Source organism: Pieris brassicae, chromosome 2, assembly GCF_905147105.1.
Source record: "Pieris brassicae chromosome 2, ilPieBrab1.1, whole genome shotgun sequence".
Taxonomy (NCBI): Eukaryota; Metazoa; Arthropoda; class Insecta; order Lepidoptera; family Pieridae; genus Pieris; species Pieris brassicae.
In genome coordinates this window covers 4,372,548-4,392,158 of record NC_059666.1, presented here as the reverse complement: position 1 = coordinate 4,392,158, position 19,611 = coordinate 4,372,548, and the positions used below count along the sequence as shown (strand labels likewise).

Here is a 19,611-nt window from a genome sequence, read left to right as displayed (position 1 = left end):
ATTTTCTTTACCAATACAGTATGAAATAGAATTGATAATACCAAAACAAGTAATTGTTACTACTAGAAAAATACGTTTTCAGTAACACCGTACGGTTGTAATATGGCCAATATAATAGATGATATTTGACAACGGCCATAATATATTATTTATTTTTAATACTAATTATGACAATTGAAGGTAATTTACTATACCGGCAAACATCTTAAACAAGTGTCTTTTCCTGGAATTTATATGTCAAAAGTGATCTATTAAATAGGCCCTACTTGGACATTCTTTAGGTAAATTCACATTTTTGTTTTGAACACATATTTTAATTGCATAACATTAAAAAGATTATTGGTTATACTCGTTAAAAGTAGTTCACGTTCCTGGGTCTTCGGGGTGTTTTAAATGATAGAGAATTTTATTTTTTACTCTACAATTAACCACTCTCTTACAATGTTAATGTCTTAAATGTTATTTGATATGAATGCAATGAACTGTTGAAGAGATTGCCTACATTTGGCTATACTCTCGGGGCGTAATCCGGACGATTTAGGAAATCGCCACGCGTTTATATAACTAAGAAAGGCTGAGTGAGGAAAATGTACAGCCTATGCTCGTACATGCAGGATTGTTTTATATTCTAAATCAAGCAATTTAACTATATTCCATAGACTATATAACCCATACCGTTTTTGTATTAAAGTTCGATATAGTTCGCTCAATCAATATCCGTAGCGCCACATATGCCAATCTTGTGATCACGTGGTACGAAAACCCAATCTTTAGTAACCACTATCGTGTTACAGAGCGCCCGTACTCTGTTTTTAACATAAACATAAGGGAATGTTTTTTTAATTTTACCTACCTTACCTTGTTACCTAAAATTGAAATAGTATTTAATCGTTTATCCGTGTCAGTCTGTGGCTTTGCAATATTAAATAGAATAAATATTATTTCAGTAATGCAGACTACGTACAAAGTCCAGCCTTAGCACTAAGTATTACTTCCGTAAGTCAAAATTTAAATTCGACATACGGAAGTTTAATTTTGCGTAAACAAAAATCTGGATCGTGTTGGGATAATTATTTCCTATTATAATTGATATTACACTTGAGATATAAACTCATACAATCCTTTTGCTCCTGGCCATCTCTAGCCGCCTGTACGTATCTGTAGTAGCGTAGCGCCATCTTGCTGTCAGCTGGTGGTACTAACTCGCTTGAATCCCTGTAAAATGGATTTTATTTATAAATGCCTCTAATGTTAGCTAAGCTATTAAATTGTATAATTTGATTTATTAGACATTGGGTCCAATTTTAACAGGACATTGAGTAGTAACCTTTGCGATTTAAGGCTTTGCAATGATAAATTAAAGTTTGTTTGATTAGCAAATAAATGTAATTAAAAATAATGTGTTAGGTTTACAGCCTCTTTTAATATATATTGGATATTTTTGTGTAACAATATACATATATTATTTATATTTTCACACCTTTTCCCCGAAGGGAGACCAGCACCACTTGCTACAATCCTGACATACCTCTCTAACTTTATAACATTCACCATGATACTAGTCGGTAATGGGTAATTTTAACTTAACCGTTCTCTAGTATATCCTGTATTTGGTCCAGGTATGTACGATAAGGTCTACCTAAGCTAATTTTACCACTTTTATTGTCCTTGTCATAAAGTTATTAGTCCAACATATTCCTAAGACAATAAAATAGCAAATCGAAGTGTATAAATAATGCTCTACTTACTTGCTTAGCTCATTGGATACTAGATTACTATATGGCGCATGTCTGAATGGATCTCGGTATAAGGCACAGATGACTCTCTCTCTGCACCCGATTTCCACCGCCCCTAGTGGAGTTAGTATGGCATCTACTTTTTCTAATAACGTTCCGTAGAACTGCTCAGCCTGTATTGTATCCTGAAATATGCATATTATCACTGCAGAGACCGCGATAACAATCAAAGTTAGTTCCATCGACGGCGTATGTCAGACACAGAAACCTGATCACATAATTGTCTGTTAAAGTGTCCAAGAAATAGATACAGAAATCTGAAGAGAAAATTTATAGAAGTAGTGTAAAGAAGTAATTTATAACAACGCAAAACAATATACCTCATAAGGGTTTGTACCAAAATATAAATAATAATAATCGTTTATTTGCCAAGATAGTTGTACAGTGGTTAGATCGATCAATCACAATCCGCACAATCAGTTATATATAAATAGGCATGCAAATGTCATATCAGTATTTACAATGCCTTATAATAAGAAAATAAAATAATGTCAAATTTAAGTTCTTTACAATCGGTGTCAAATCTATAGTCCAAATACTCACCTAAGCTCGCCCCTTGAAAGAAATACATGGCAGTGATCTGATAACTTCTAGGAAGGTGATTAAATAGTTTTATAGCCATGACGTAACAATTTTTTGTATACATCGTGGTGGAGCATGCAGGGACCCACAGCCGTGTTGGATCCCTCGGTATATAAAGGCAAGTTTCTTGGAATGTTTTTAACAATTTTGGATGTTTTTTACAGTCATAACTTCTTCAGGAATAAATAAACTTGGTACTGCCAAAATACAGAAATCGTAAAAATATGGTCTATAGCTTACAAGGGGTCCAACACACATAATAGCCCTAATACACACACCTAACACTTTGAAACTTGCAGCTGGGAGGAGTCTAGATTGCATTTGTTTCTTTGATCATTTTTATTTCGTAGAAAGTAGGTAGGCCTACTGTGAGACATATGAGATCGAGTTTTTGATTTGAGATATGCCGGTTTCCTCACAATGTTTTCCATCACGAGCGAGTGTTAAATGCTCAAATACACAAGAGTCCATTGGTCCACTGCCAACGACCTCAGGGATGAAAGGCGCACGCTAAAGTTACTAGGCCACTGCTAACGGCACAGACCTACTCGCCTATATTAAAATGGTATGTGAAGAAAACACTTTTCAAACGGATTGAAGCTATGTATTATTATTAAAAACTTATAATACGCACGCTGTAAAGCACCCGAAACGTCGGATAAAATTAAAAATAATGTAAATAATTATAAGTTTTTAATAATAATACATAGCTTCAATTCGTTTAAAAAGTATTTTCTTAATGTGTAAAAGCTATGTTAACAACAAACAATGGTATGTGAAATAAATACGCAATTTTCCCTCCTTCTTGAGTTAATAGATTTCTCTTAAATTTTAACCGACGCTAACTGGCGCATAGGTTTGAATACTAAACGAATGGACCAATTATGCTTTAGTTAAAAAACTAAAAAAATCGCACCATCACGTCGGACATCATGATAATTAATATGACATTTGCATTCCTTTATATATATCGGTGATTGTGCGCTTCTTATAATTACTTAATCTGAATCACTTTCCTTGCAAATAAACGATTCATTTATAGCTGATCGAGATGGTTCTCGGATTTTTTGAATGTTCAGGCGTATTTTTTATTTTATAGAACACCGCCGCTATACGCACTCTCAATGCCCGCGGGTTCGTTGTCGTTTTAAGAATTGGTACACTCTTTTCTTGAAGGATCATAATTGCTTCGGAAATACTTCAGAGGGCAGCTGGTTCTACATGGTGGTGGCGCATCAAAAGTTGCGGAACGACGGACGTCGAGACGATAAGGATGGAATTACCACCAGCTCAGTATTAGCTGACAAACATTTATCTTTACTCTTAATTTTACGATCATTATGGAATTTGACTGAATATCATACTAAAGCGTAAACAGTGTAACGAATTGCATTTATTCTTGAAATATTTCTTTCAAAATATTACACGCCATTTCATATAGGAAGAGAAATATTACCGGGTCCTCAGCAGCCAATATTTCCTGTTGTTGCCTGACCAGCTCCGTCTCAGTTCTGACCCGATTGTTTTCATTCAGCTTAGCGGCAGAGACGCGCAATAACTCATCTCGTACAGGTGACGGCGGAGCGTGTGCAGCTAGTGTTGCAGCTCGGATCTGTGCGGATTATCGTGTTAATATTACATGTGTTTTAACTAAACGTTAATACTAATACGTGTAATCAATTTTATTATGTTATGACTTTTCGTCAATGAATTGACCTGACTGGACTGACTGAACAATGAATAGACTTAAAAAAAATATTCCAAATCACCAATATATACTTGTTTAAGCTATCGTGGCATAGGGGACCTTTAAGTATTATGTAAACAGATTTACTGCAATTTATCCCCCCCCCCTCCTCTTGTCAGCAAAAGTAAAAAGCTCTAAAAAATAATAGTATTTTTCGTAGGAATCCTCGAAAATGCATTCAAGCATAGACAGTGTGTGGGTAATATTAAAAAAAAGTAATTAAGAAAACACTTTTTAAACGGATTGAAGCTATGTATTATTATTATAAACTTATAATTATTATTTACATAATTTTAATTTTTTTTCCGACGTTTCGCGTGCTTTACAGCGTGCGTGGTCATGGTGAATTAAAATTATGTTAATAATTATAAGTTTATAATAATAATACATAGCTTCAATCCGTTTAAAAAGTGTTTTCTTAATGTGTAAAAGCTATGTCAGCAAAAGACAAAAAGTAATTAATTACTGTTGACGTAATCACCAAATAAGAAAATCAAAGAGACCTCCCCCCCTCCACCCACCTATAACGCTAACGTAATACGTGAACGGCCCCTAAGCGAATATCGAGCAACTAATTTCGCATTTTAAAAAAAATGTGTATCTAATACGGTTAATTAGTAAATACTTTGTAAAATTTATTCTAATGTCCCACACATTAATATTTGTAAAAAAGCAAATAATTTATATATGCGAATAGAGCTTACGTAATACTTAAATGGCCCGATGTGCTTAGTAGTAGCATTAAGAATAACTATAGCGCTAAATTGGCATTGGCACACCCCACACACACTTTCACACCACAAAGCCGAATCGCGTATTACAAAAGTTAAGTTTAATGTCTTAAATAATATTTATACGTAAATGTTTAAACCTTATAGTATATATTATGTATTCCATTTTTGGCTATGTCTTTATAATGTAGCTAACGTTATAGATAGCAGCAGTACGAAATAAATAAATATTAAACGTATAAAGTTAATTATGGCACAAGTAGACAAAATTAAATGCATTTTTTTACTTCTCGGCAGCATCTTCTCGCCGTTATTTATTAATTTTTAATGAAAAAAACATTTTTTTTATTTCACACATAATCCCCGTGTTGTGTTTATAATGTAAGTCGAATAAATATTTTAATTTTATCCCTGCGTTTTACAATTATTTATTTCAATTAAGGGTATGAAACCTGCGCTACGTGTCAATCACTGACCACGTTTACGACATGTTTTCTTTATTATAGTTTATTATTTATTGGAAGAATACCTTACAGATTGATAATTACAGATTATTATGTGTAGCTTAAAAGAAAGACATTTGACTTGTACTAACTCTTGTCGCAGTACAACCTAAAACTATTTTCAAAATCATGAGTTTGAAACAAGTAATAGGTATGTGGAAGAAGTTGTGAACAATTCCTCCAACCTAAAAGGAGGATCCGGACCAGTCTAAATAATGACTGGCCCCAGTGGAAATTTTTTTGTGGCTAAGATGGAGATGTTGTGTGAATCTAGTGACCGGAATAACTTTATTAGCGCGATTCAGGGTATGACGTCATCACAGTGATTGTAGAAGCTAAGTGTGACTACAGGTTATTAATTGTCGATTGTATATTGTATAGAATAAGCAACGACGCAAAACACATTGTCATGCAATAGAAGGAATTATATATTTACCAATGCTTCCTTTTCAGCTTGTATCGGATCCTGTGGATTATTTTTCTTATTCCTATAATAAGGATTTTGCGCCTGCGCAGGAGGGCCAACAGGTCTGAAAAGTTACGCATATTATTTTATTGTTTTATATTTCACAAAAACTTTTAAGTTACGTACTATATATTTAATCTGTAAGCAAATCAAATGAAAAGCGGAGAATTGTGTTTTCTAAATTTTCAGATTAGATTATTGTGTTAAAGTAAAGATGGAAAGTTGACAGCGGTTACTGTAAAGTTCGGTCTAGTTCATTACTATTGCAGGAGGTGTCGCTATTATCAAATAAAATTTTGGCTGCAATTTATTTCTAAAATACGTGAACAATTTACCGTCCAATATTATTGGGGACATTATTCCCTTGAGGCGAAGGAACCGCATTCGGGATATTGCTGCTAGCAGCATACTCTCCTGCGTTTAATGAGCCCGAACCTGTAGAAACGTAAAAAAGTGTCTTAGTGTCGTAGGTCCATATTCTAATAATTCATATCTCATTTATTCAAATGACAGTCGTCTTGAGCGCTGTCAAACGTCAAACTACAACAAAACGGTTTTATATATAAAACTAGATTTAATTTTGGTCTTAGATCAAATAGGTCAAAAGACGTTATTCCTTTTCTTTTCGATTTCCGCCTTCGACCACATTAATATAATAAGGAGGATATTTAATCTTTAGCATTGAGCAAATAAAATTTGAAAGAAATTTTTTATTAATTTTAATATTAATATTGTACATAGTTAAAAGTTTATCTTACCCAACAATATACCTACAATCTGGATAGTACAAACTATTTTATATAAAGTGATTTCAATACAATAACCCGTTTAATAGAAATTATTCTTTTGCTTAATAAACAATACACGTTAGGAGTATAATCATATATAAAAAAAAATATTTCATTTCGATTACTGTCCTACGCGTTTACCTACTGCGCCATCTCTACAGCAAGTGAGTGGAACTTAAAGACCATGTTGCCATATTAAAATTGTATGTCATCGGTAAGGGAATTCAAAAATAGAACTCAAGAACAGAATGTATTATGTAGAGAGTGTTGGACCTCCTATGTTAAATATATTTATTAGTAAATTAGGTTAGACTTAAATTAGTTATTACTCTAAGTTAGGCTAGATGTTCAATGAAGAGAAAATTTGTCAAAAAAAGAATCTGGATATGAATTATATACCAATTTTTACTTAGTTAAACTATTTTTTTAAACTAGTTACTTATTTAAACCAAAAGCAAAAACGGAAGTTGATTGTATGTGATATTGTCCTTTTATACCGTGTTAGATTAACCTGTTTTAAATTGTGGTATATTCAAACTTGAAGAGCCTTGATCAAAATTACTTCGGTTATTCACAAAATAAGTAAATGTAAGTAAATAATTTAGCTTAGCCTAGCTAAATGCAAATATATAATAAGTTATAAATGTAAAGTATTTTATACCTGGAGGAAGTCCAAGGCCCCAGGAATTGATATCATTTCCGTCATTTACTTGCGGCTTGAAATTGGCTATTGCATTCCGGTGGATATCTGATAGGTATCTGGAATAGGATAATTATCAGTTCATATAAAAATTACAACTATCAACAAATAAATAAAGCTTGCAGAAACATATATTTATTTTAATTCAAAGTAAATTATGAAACCAAACGCATTTTAACTTGGATTTTTAGTAGTATTATTATATACTACTATTTCTAAGGTCTAGGTCTCAAATAAGTCCTATTAGAATTAAACATATCATATCCTGTACGAGCAAAGAATTAAGTTATATAGGTACAAAATGTTAACAAAATGTTTTACGCAGAGGCGATGAGAACTTGGAGAAACTGATCGTGGTAACACAGAAGTCAAAAGTGGCGGTTCACCAACTAGATGGAAGACTCATCATCATCAAAACTATATAAAGAGAGGTTCTGGAAAGAATTCGGTGGAAACAGATCGTCCGCCCCAGATGTTACCTTGGTGACCACGACGCTTACATGAGCTGACTGAACAAACAGAAAAAGATTTACAGTCAGTTTCCATGTCGTAAAATGTAATCTGTGGTCAAGTCATAAAGGGCTACAGTCCTTGCTACAGCATCACTGGATAATAATAATTATTTTGTCTACTTTAGAAAATATACCTATACACTTAAAATCTAAAACGACATCGCAGGGACTACTCATATTTGGTCGTAAAAACCGTTAGTTCTTACAGCCGATGACGTTGTTATGTACCTAATAAGGACCTTTGATTTCGGTCAATATAACTGGCATGTTGTTCATAGCTATGTCGTTGTTAACGGTTTTGACTGTATTTGTTAGAACTGCTAGTATGATTTAATATTTTTTGACGTTGAAGTACATTGTAAACGAAAAAAAATATATAGATTCAAAGAAAACAACTAAACTTTTAATTTAATTAAAACTATATTATGTTATGTGCTAAAGTCCTTACTCGTTTCCAAGTCCTGGTCCAGAGAGCTCCCATTCTTGAGGGTAATGTTCGAAGCTGGGTCCATGAGTCTCTATGTGGGGCTTGACTAATACCGCCCCGTGAGCAGGAGGGCCGTATACTGGCGGAGGCGGGTGCCCGTGAGGGGTCTGAAATTAAATGAACGCACTTTACATACATTTATAGTACATAAGTACTTAAAGTAAAGTTTAAATCGGCATGAAATATTGAAGTCGTAATTACAATTATGAGATAACATACAATAAAAAATATATCTTTCAAATAAAGTTATAGTTTGTACTCTTAAAGGAAATTGTCCTGGTCAAGTTTCTTCAACTCTAATCGCCTAATCTTTTAACAAAGTAAGTTCATCTCTTTCTTTTAAATCGACTTTACGTAGTATTGAAAAGAGACAGAGCTGGGTTCTGAGTCTATCAAACGCTTTTAATGTATTATATGCGAATTTTGAGACCTTCTTGAAGTTATAGTTCTTTTGGCGCGTTAGGGAAAAATGATGTGAATTAATTTAAACGATGCGCGCGGACACCGTCACAAATTCCGACACCCGCACACCGTCACTAAAAACCGACACTCGCACACTGTCACAAAAAACCGACACCCTGTAATTAGCATAGTCATATCATAGTAAAATAAAAAATGTCTATTATTAAAATTATGTAGAAATAATTTTTGGTGATGTTTAAATAAACTTTGTTTAACTAGATAATGCGTGATATTAAAACGTTCAATGTATTGAATACTTTTTTTCTACTGTTAGTGGCGTTGTTTCTACAAACGCATAATAAGACGAAACATAAAATGTTTAAAAAGATTATTATCTTCTTGCGGCAAAGAAGTATAACTTCTAACGCGTGTACACACTCGTTTTTAATGATATCAAACACTATTTACCTTATGATGATGTGTGATCAAGTGATGGTGATGATGATATTTTGTAGTATGATAATTCTGGTGATACCACGAACACAGTTTAAATATGTGACTCAGTGCCGGGAACATGAATAGAAGCATTTTTAGGAACATTTTCTTTGCTGTAGTCACCCCTAAAATTATGGGCAGTACGAATATTAGTTTCAGTGCTATCAGCTTGATGACCAATATGATAGCTAGGGCTGCCATAACCAGTTTTTTCCTTAGGTATTTTTCTGAAAAGACAAAACAAAATAACTTATCAAACCTATATTTTTTTGTGACACAATTTATAAGCTCAGATCAGTTCCTTTGCTATAAATTGTTTGAAAAAAAACCACAAAAAAGTTTAAATATCTATTTGGGTATCCCAAATGACTAAATTGATTGTATATATTGTATATGTATATATTTATGATATACAACATTCTTTGTTTGTTTTTCTGGCGTGTATATAAATAGTTTCGTTGGTATTCCGACATGGGAACAGGGAAAAACATGGATTATCAAGATTAACTTAACCACAAACAATTAGCGATTGTAATTATTTGATATGTATTTTATCAATATAATAACTCCGATCGAAGCTTTACTTTTAATGATTACTTAATATAGTGGTTAAGTCTTCTTAAATTTTCTAATTTCTCTTTCTTTCAAGAATAAAGAAGAATTAGCGAAATCGGTCCAGCCGAAATCGGCAGTGACGCGTGATGCCGTGACCAAGGGAAATAGAGATTCATCTATATATCCCTGAGGCCACAAACCGGGACATGAATAATAGGCAAATCGGTTCCGCTAAAAACTCGCTTTGACTGAAGTAAAGCGTATAGTATTTTTATACGAAGATTAACTCTTTTAATAAATGGCGCTTTTACTAAAGGAATGATAAATCTACTTACTTATTTTATGGAAGAACAGCCGTCCTTCGCCATTTTCCTTTGGCTCCAGATCTATGTGTACTAGTGCGCCGGTCTTCGTCAATGCCCTTGGAGAGACCTTCAGAGTGGCCCCGTGGAACATTACTTCAGGGAGTGTAAGCTTCATGTCATGAGTCATGAGAAATTTGACACCCTTGTTGTATAAGGCATCAGTGACTTCTTCTAAGGGTGTTTCTGAAAACGAAGGTTATAATTAAAACCACTGAAATTTAAATATGCTAAGCTAACAATTTGAATGTAATTTAAAATAATGTATTTATTACGATTATAATACGAGATATATTCACTTTAAATGAACAGATATTAAGTAGTGGCTAACTTAACTAAAATTATAATCTAATTTAATAATTATAATCAATGGAGCTACAACATTTTTAGGTCTGGGCCTCAGATTTCTGTATCTGTTTCATGATCTTTTGTTAATCTTATAGACAAGTAGGTGATCAGCCTTCAGTGACTGACGCACGCCATCGACTTTTTGGGTCTAAGGCAAGCCGGTTTCCTCACGATGTTTTCCTTCAACGTTCGAGCGAAAATAAAATGCGCACATAGAAAGAAAGTCCATTGGTGCTCAGCCAGGGATCGAACTTACGACCTTAGGGATAAGACTCGCACGCTGAAGCCACTTTTTTTTCGTCAGGAAATGCTTTTACGCATATCCCTACGGTATTTTACACCAGCAGGCATTATGTGGGACTCAGACTTAATAAACCCTACCCACCTGACGGATGACCGTCATTGTCAGCTTCCACCATTCTTTGAATAATTAGTGGAAGCGACAGATTGCAATCAATGCTATCAGCAAGCACCGAGCGAAAGTAGACCCAAGCCGGACACTCCTCCACTGTATGCCTCGCCGTATCATCTATACAGTCACAATGATGACAAGCATCCATGGCCAGAGAGAACCTGCACGAGCCGATAGGAAAGCGATCCCCACCGTCGGTCCACCCAGTGTTTCAAAAAGGGACGAATAAGATCAACGGAATGTAAACCAAACCGACATTCACTTAACTCTTCCCTCCATTCTTGCAAAATTAAGCGGCGATACTCCTCCTTCCACAACTTGACTACCTCCAGAGGTGGGTCAAAACCACCACTCCTGGCTTCAGCTCTTCTCCAAAAAATGTCTCCCGAAGCCAGAGCTTCCAAGTGCCAAGGTGGAGTGGCGGCTATGACACATGCTGCATCACAGGATACTGTACGGTATGCCCTCGCAATTCTAATGACAATTTTACGCTGTGACCACCTCAGTATACCTTTGTTGTAAAATGTCAACTTATCCGCCCATATCGGACAACCATAAAGAGCTTTCGCCTGGCCTACCGATATTTGGCATTATACGACCCAAAGCCATTGCAGTTGACTCAAGCTTGGGTGCCAGGGCTGCAAAATGAGCTTTGAAAGTCCAACGGGCATCGAGAACCAACCCGAGGTATTTTAAAGTCGACTTTACTGCCATATGAACGCCATCTACAATTATTTCAGCGCCTCTAGGTGGAGACCTCCTAGCAAAACAAATGACTTCAGACTTTTGTAAAGCCACTCGAAGACCAAGTCGCCTTATACGTGTCACTACTTGTTCTACTCCAGCAGCAGCTAACAAACTCGCCTCTTGAAAATTACATCCCTTGGCCGTCACAAGGGTATCGTCAGCATAACAAATTAAGCCTCCTCCTGGCATCAGTCTACCTCGAAGGACTGCATCAAATAAAATGTTCCACAAGGGGCCCAAGAACCGACCCTTAGGGAACTCCACATCGAACCTGATAACATCTCCAACCTTCCCGACTTGGATATATGATCGATCGTTCAGAAAGATAAGCTCCTACTACATGTCGTAAGTAAACAGGCACACCATGATAAAAGAGAATAGTATTGAATGCATTCGCAATATCTAGCGAAACCGCCAACACAACCCCACCACCAGAGACAGTTTCTTCGCACAAGCCCCTTAACCTAGCTAAGGCGTCAATTGTAGAGCGAGCACGCCGAAAACCGAATTGAGAATCAGACAGATTTGGACCAACGATCAGAAGATGCTTCTCGAGGCCACTAGGCCCACACTGCTCAACTTAAACTAATTTTATAATTAAGTAAAGTTTGCTAACATTATAAAACAAAGAAATCAATTATGTATTTTATGCAAAAAACAAATTTCTATCTGCATTTGCAATTTTACTAAACATCATAGAGAATGCGTGGAAATCACTTTTCACTCATCACTTTTACACAAAGCACTCACGTTCCATATTCAATAGTTTTCAATCTAATTGACTAATCGATTGTTTCACGGAAGTATGGAAAAGAAGCGACAGTGTGAAAAAACAATGGTATGATATAATGTGGAAAAGTTTTGTTATGCGTTTCCATGTTCACATGGAGATGAAAAAATATTAATTAACTTTTAAGCTATTTGAATCTAGAAAGCTTAATTACATCAGATAAGAATAACTTGCTACTTTGTGAATACTGAGAATACGTTTATTATGAATTATGTCTTCAATAGTAAGTGTCATCAAAATTATTGCAACTGAAATTGTTCCAGTAAAAAATAATGTAGAAAATGTTAAGGGTTGGTCGAAATGGTAGGAATCATTATCTGTGGTGAGACGACCAAAAAGAGCTAATTCTCTTTATGGTCGTTACCTAAGCCACTTATTAAAAACAATATGTTCTAAATATATTATAACGACAGCTAAAACGGTCTTTCACTAAAGGTACTGTGCACCTTGATAAAAAAACGGAGACCAGGGCCCACCTATTAAGTAGCTACATACTGACATATGGAACGAATTTCTATGCTACTTTGTACTGTTCAAACAATAAAAACCTAAGTACTAAATAAAAAAAAATTTTTCTAATTTTTCTCTCCATAAAATCCCGCCTCGGAGATCAAGGAATAAGTATTTAAAAAAAAATACTCAAATTGGTCCCGCCATCGTCGAGTTGTGAGCCTAGAAACAACTTAGTAATATATTACGATTAATATATATAAATATGTATATAATCCTCTATTTTACACGTCTCTGTTTGGCTGTAAGGGACCTATCTTTTTGAAGACCTTTCCGACAATAAGAGATCTAATTCAACATTTTAGTTATATAATAAATATATCAATCAACTAAATATAGCTATTATAACGTATAAATGAAATGTGCTTTAATTATTTTGGTAAAAGTAAAAATATTACGCACGCAAGCCACACAATTATATGTTTATGTAATTATATACCGGCTTTTCTTATTTTAATACGCAATTTTTATGTTTCCTTTGTGTCATTTAAAATGTTTGTAAAAAGTTTGGATTCCACTTAACAACACTTTAAAAGTTGCCGGGAAAATAAATATACACTTAGTCTGGCCTGGCTGGTTACAATTGAAAATTAACAAATATTACATTTGAATTTGGAATCTGTAATTTTTATACGATTGTTCATTGGGTTGTCTCATTTTGTCGCCAATACACTGTACAATATTTTGCGATATTAATATGGAGTGTAGTGGAGAGAACCGAATGTCATTGCATTACACTAAGTAGGTATGGAGCCAAATGCAATTTTTAAAACTCTCCATACGCTTGGTATTAGTAAAATAAGAATAACTAACTATTGAGCAGGATTGGATATGGTTAAGACATGTTCATGTAGAATAGTATAGTGTAGTGTAATTAAACTTGTAGAAAAGGAATACCACTAATTAAACGCAGCTGATTAGCTACTTTAAACATTGGCTTGTTAATGCTAATCGTAAGCATGCATAGAGAGTAGAAAAGACGAAAATAAACACAATGCTTTAGTGCTTCAGCGGTCAGACGGATGACAGGTGAAATTTCTATGCGGATGTAGCACAAATACTAAATAGTGTATTGTTTAAACTAACTCAGGGCCGCAAATTTCAAAGTAATAGTAATTTCATATTTATAGGGAAACAATCTGGCAACAAAACAAACATATTTTACTCAAGCTAAGAAATATTAAAAAAACAAATTTTCTTCCCTTAAAGTTCGTATACCGCGGCTTCAAATCGTCTTCAAATTTATAGCTTCTGAGATGTTTCTATAAAATCTGATATAATCTTAGATAGATCTGAAAGTACATCATCTGCGTTATCTCCTATCGTACCATCGCTAAGATACCAAACATAAAAATTTGATTATAAATTTTATATGCAAGAATTTGTTGTGACACTAATAATGCCGACCCAAGGGGATCTCCTTGTTGACAACCAAGTTCTGAAGGAATTTCGTATACCTCTTGTATGTTAATTTTGATGTATCTGAGCAAAACTAAAAGATATTATATATTTCTGGAATATTTAGTGTAATACAATCGTATATATCTTAAGATAACATCGCAATCGTTGTTATTTAATTAATTACAATGCTTCTCAATTTATCAAGCACGGTTTCCACACATACGGTACTTTTACTTGTCATTATATTATCACATGTTTTGTAGCAAATCATAAATCATTTACTAACAAGGCACGCGACTTAACATCTAAAATAATATATGATATCTTTAAATTGCATTACGTTAATTATTGTTTGGTTTTTTAATATATATTATGTTCGTATAATATTTTTTGTATTCACTGTATAGTGTATGTTAGGTTAGCCTCCCTGCTACTATGTTTAAACAATATTATAATTTACTTCAAATATAAATTATATACCATGGTGTTATATCATTTACTTATCCTATCAAATTTATTGATAAATTAGATATCGAGCTTTCAAATTGTAACTTATATTACTATTATTTTGGTGAAACGTAAGAATTAATTGTTTGTTGTTTTTGCACTAAACACCATATGTTTTTTTTTAAATTTGGAAAGCTTTTTAAGCGTATACAAAGTATAATTTGCCACAAGCATACCTGAATCTTCCTCGTCATTAATTTCATTTTCAGCATCAAACGACCGCTCATCCTGTCTATCATTGCTTCCAGTGAGGTAGATTATATTAGCTTCTTTACTAAATTTATTCATATCCACATTGTTCTTCTTAAAGCACACACCACTTGTCACATTAACATCACCAATGAAATCTAAACTCTCATCTAGATACGAATAAAAGTTATTTTGCAAACAACTGACTGATGGATTTACTGCGCACTTATTTAAAATATTGTCCCACAAACCATTACCAGTTCTAAACGTACCATTTTGGTAAACATCACTAAAATGACGACCAGTCACTGAATCTAGGAATTTTAGTTTTCTAGATATATCACTTCTTTTAACGTCTTCAGCTGTACTATAACTTATTATAATTATAGTATATATCACAAAGTCTGTCCATCGCTGTCGATAACAAAACTGCCGGGTGGCCGCCATTTTAAATGTATGTATCAATCACTATGATACACTATAATCGCCATTATACAAATGGAAAGTTCGTTCCGGTCCCGAAACTAGCTCCAAATTGTTTTGTGATCTGCAATAAAGAAAATCAAATTAGCGACATCATCATATAATTTGTCATGAAGATTGAATTGATATTAAGGACACGTTGGTAATTTAGATAATTGGACCTCGAGGTCTGACTCATGGTAAGAGACAAGTCTTGGTGCTAAGTACAACTGGATTTCGACACAAGGGTCATACTTACGGCTAAAGACCCAGAAGACTACACTTAACCATATTAACTGGTATAAAGAAAACGATCTTAGCATTAAGCCTTATACATATATGAATCTAACCTTAAGTATCAGTAAGAGGTATTCAACGCGAGCGTGTGTATTTTAGATTAAAAGGAAAGCTCACGAATTTCTTGCTTATTAAAAAGTGTAAACGTTCGACGGCTCTATACGAAACAAAAAAAAATATCAGTGACGCAGAGATAAAATATGACAACAAGGAAGAATTGCCTAGCATCTTTTAAGGAATCAAAATTGTTCGTATATAACATTATATTCATATCGTAATTTTTATTAGGGTACGAGCATGGCAAAAATTGTTGACCTACAGGTCAATTTTATTTTATTTTTTCAATATAATCTATTCTATTCTAAATCTTAGTATGGTGTATATATATATATAAAATTTATTTACTCAAGTCAAGGTGATATTTTGTATAATTGCATGACTTTCATTTTCGTTAAGGTGTGGGTTTCTGTGTGAGGAAGGTGAATGACCGGAGAAATTATGTTATTCCTTTTTAAGAAAGAATTAAGGTTTTCAATATTTTAAATTTATAACTAAATTTAGTCGTTCGAAATTTAAAATTGATTGATTATTAAAGAACAGCTAATAAGTTATTTTACCCTTTCTTATCTACCGAATATTTGTCAAACAACAATTGTAGTGTCTGACGTAACAATTTAATTAAATGTATTAATTAACCTTAAAAATAGAAAACTATGAAATAATTCACAGTTATTGGTAATTCGTTATTTTTTTTTATTAATTTAAAACTTTTATCAAAATATGTATGGAAAAAATGTAACTTACAAAAAAAGTAAATCAATTTCTTCTGATTGAAAAACCCTAGTTTTTCATGAACATGAAAAACATGCATTTAAAAAATGCATAACGATATTATATTAATATTATTTTCCGCTAAAACGCCCTAAAAACAAAAAGGTATGAAACTTCATACAATCCAACAAATGTGTAACTTTGTAGTTAAAGTTACACAAAAGAGCTTCTGTAATACTATTATCAACACTTTTATTTTCGTTTCACCTCACGAAATCGATTCTTTCACTTTCACTTCGCATTTTGTTGAGTTATTTATGATAATATTATATATTTTCTACAGAATTCACTCATAAAATACCAAAACGGCAAATTTTTGTAACCAGTCTTCGATTTGAATGAGAGGGAGACCACTACTAATCTTATAAACTATTCATACAAAACCAAATGCCGTCTAATGGCAAAAGACGAAAACTTGACTGCCACCTTTTCAACGTAACTAATACGCCCCTGTCTCTTATGATGGAGCCGTCAGCATCTCTTTACTATATTTTTTCGTTGAAATCGTACAAAGATTCCAGAATAAGGTACTATCCATAAGGACACAAAAAAAAACACGTAAACTTACTTATGTACACGCATTAGAAGTTATACTTTGGCGTAACAAGATAAAATTGTTTTTTGATTGATTTGATTGTTTGTTTCATCTATTTTATTCTACGTTTAAAGAAAAGACGACACAATAGAAAAAAAGTATTTAATATTAAAAGGTTTATTTTATTATAAGCATTATCTAGTTAAATAAAGTTTATTTAAATATCACAAAAATTTTTGGACATTTTTTTTATTTCACTGGTACAATGTAAGTTATAAGATGCATGGTCATGTAACTAACTTCCCTCCAATGGGTCAGTAGGTTGCTCTTACCAGTTTTGGACTGATAAAAACTAGTTGTTGACGGTTAATGCTAACATCTGCGTGATAAACATAGAGCAGTTATACTGTTAACTAATAATTTATTCATTTTCCCTTGTCAAATTCCGAGCCGCTAACTATAAGACGAATGGGCGGATATCGTCATATGGAATTTGTATTTTACCGGTTTTTTTATGTTGCATACATTATTCGAGATTTTGGTAGTTTTCCACTGGCCAGGTTGAGTCACGTGATTGAGTTGGCCCGATTTTAATTCATGGTATTAAAAAGCAGGTCCGCTTTTACCAACAACCACTATGGAAACAAGGTTCGGCAAATTACTATTTTTATATGAATTTCATTGCAAATGAAAAATATAGGACTTAACATTATTTAATCGATTGTCATTGTTCGTATTAGAAAGTCTATCAAACCATGTAGGTACATATACAATACATTTACCACGTACGTAGCTTATAATAAATAAAATAAAAATAAAATAGCCTTTCATGCTGTTTAGCTTACTTGCTAAATATAAAGAAAATATAACAACAGTAATATAGTATTTAGTACCAGTTCGCGTTAAATCGGTGTCAATCAAAGAATGATGAAAATTGTCGATTTGACTTTGGCACACGAACCGGAGATGGTAGGTGGTGTCCCGGTGTAATGGCGCAAGGGAGTTAAATTTTAATCGCTGTCGCGTGCGCACTAAATATATACCCATACCGTATAGCATTTACTTTTTTTTTGATTCATCATTGTAAGTGTGAGATACGCCACCGTTGATGGTAATTGCTAGTTTTAGTCTTATCGATAATTAGATTCCTATTTTTATTATTACTGACACGCGACAGCCGAACGAGCGCATATTATTTCACCGAGGGAAGGGAGCATCCTGGATATAGCTTCCGGATACCCAGGCCCACACCGTACCTATCTATATTTTCTATCAGAAAAAGGTTATTTATTTACAAATTGTCATTCGACAGATGTCACCTCTACATTTCTTGGCTAATACCTTATATTTTGACGCACATGTTCTCATCTGCCTGCCTCTCTTTCGTTTCCCACTTCGTGGGTACCATTCCGTAACGATTCTGTTACACGTTTGTTTCTTTTCTCTCACCGTTTGAACCTTATAACCAGAAGGAAGCTTTAAATATAATATAGTAAATACATATTTGTATTGGTGACCTCAAGAAGCAATATAAAAGATAATTCGATCAATATAATAAGCTAAATTGTAAACGTAATAACGATTTTATTGTTGTAACGATCTCTATGGTGTTACACGTTTGAAGGGTGCTCAAACATATTTTATTTCATGATTCGAAAATGCAGCTCGCTGTTTGTAACTCTCAATTTACATTAGGAAAATAGTAATATGTACTGTACACGTAGTGTTTATGTAAATAGTTATAGCTGGAACGGTGGTATGAAATCTCACGTTATTATAACCGATTAGCATTGATTAACCTTGATAAAAAAAAATATTGAGGTCAATATCGTTTACATATTCTAAGTCATTAATATGTATAACTTTCTCTCACGGGTGTAAAACCTACTCACAAATTTTCCGATCAATAAAGATTCTTTGACTCTTAAAAATAATGATAATTAACCTAAAAATGCTTAACTATCTCTTTTCATCACGTAAATGTCATTAGAACGAAATCGTTAAAAAGTTACAAAATAATTAATCATATGGATTGACGTACATAGATAGTACGTCAATATAAAATCAGTCGAGATTAATAGCTTTCAACAACTTATTTTTTTTAATTATAATATTTTAATTGTACCGAGGTTTTGCGCTCATTTCATACGCTTCTGTGCATAATATTTTATTTTTTGAGATAGGACGATATTGATAATAAAAAAAGCCTTTTATTCCTTACAGCTTATAAAACCACAATTTAGATTAGGTTAGTTTGCTTACATACAATTGTTTGTTTTGTTAGTAATTAAGTTTGTATCTTTATTATTATTTACTAGATAATAATAAAACTTTAATAACAATTATGATTACATAATATATATGTTATATATACAATAAGTTATCAACCTTGAAGTTGTGAAATTAGAATAATAATTAATTACACAGCACAAAATGTATGAAAATTGATTCGCTTC

The 19,611-nt window shown here is 33.3% G+C and overlaps 1 protein-coding gene across 1 annotated transcript; it reads right to left on the bottom strand.

Moving 5' to 3' along the window:
- Nucleotides 1–977: 977 nt before the first annotated feature.
- On the bottom strand, nucleotides 978–18,563 carry LOC123720217. The gene is made up of 11 exons (XM_045676756.1): nucleotides 18,514–18,563; nucleotides 15,018–15,397; nucleotides 10,100–10,312; nucleotides 9,183–9,436; nucleotides 8,274–8,419; nucleotides 7,275–7,372; nucleotides 6,161–6,260; nucleotides 5,796–5,889; nucleotides 3,835–3,990; nucleotides 1,749–1,921; nucleotides 978–1,215 (listed from the first exon to the last, which is right to left on the bottom strand). The coding sequence occupies exons 1-11, from the start codon at nucleotides 18,561–18,563 to the stop codon at nucleotides 1,071–1,073; spliced, it is 1,809 nt and encodes a 602-aa protein (XP_045532712.1). The 3' UTR covers nucleotides 978–1,070.
- Nucleotides 18,564–19,611: the final 1,048 nt, after the last annotated feature.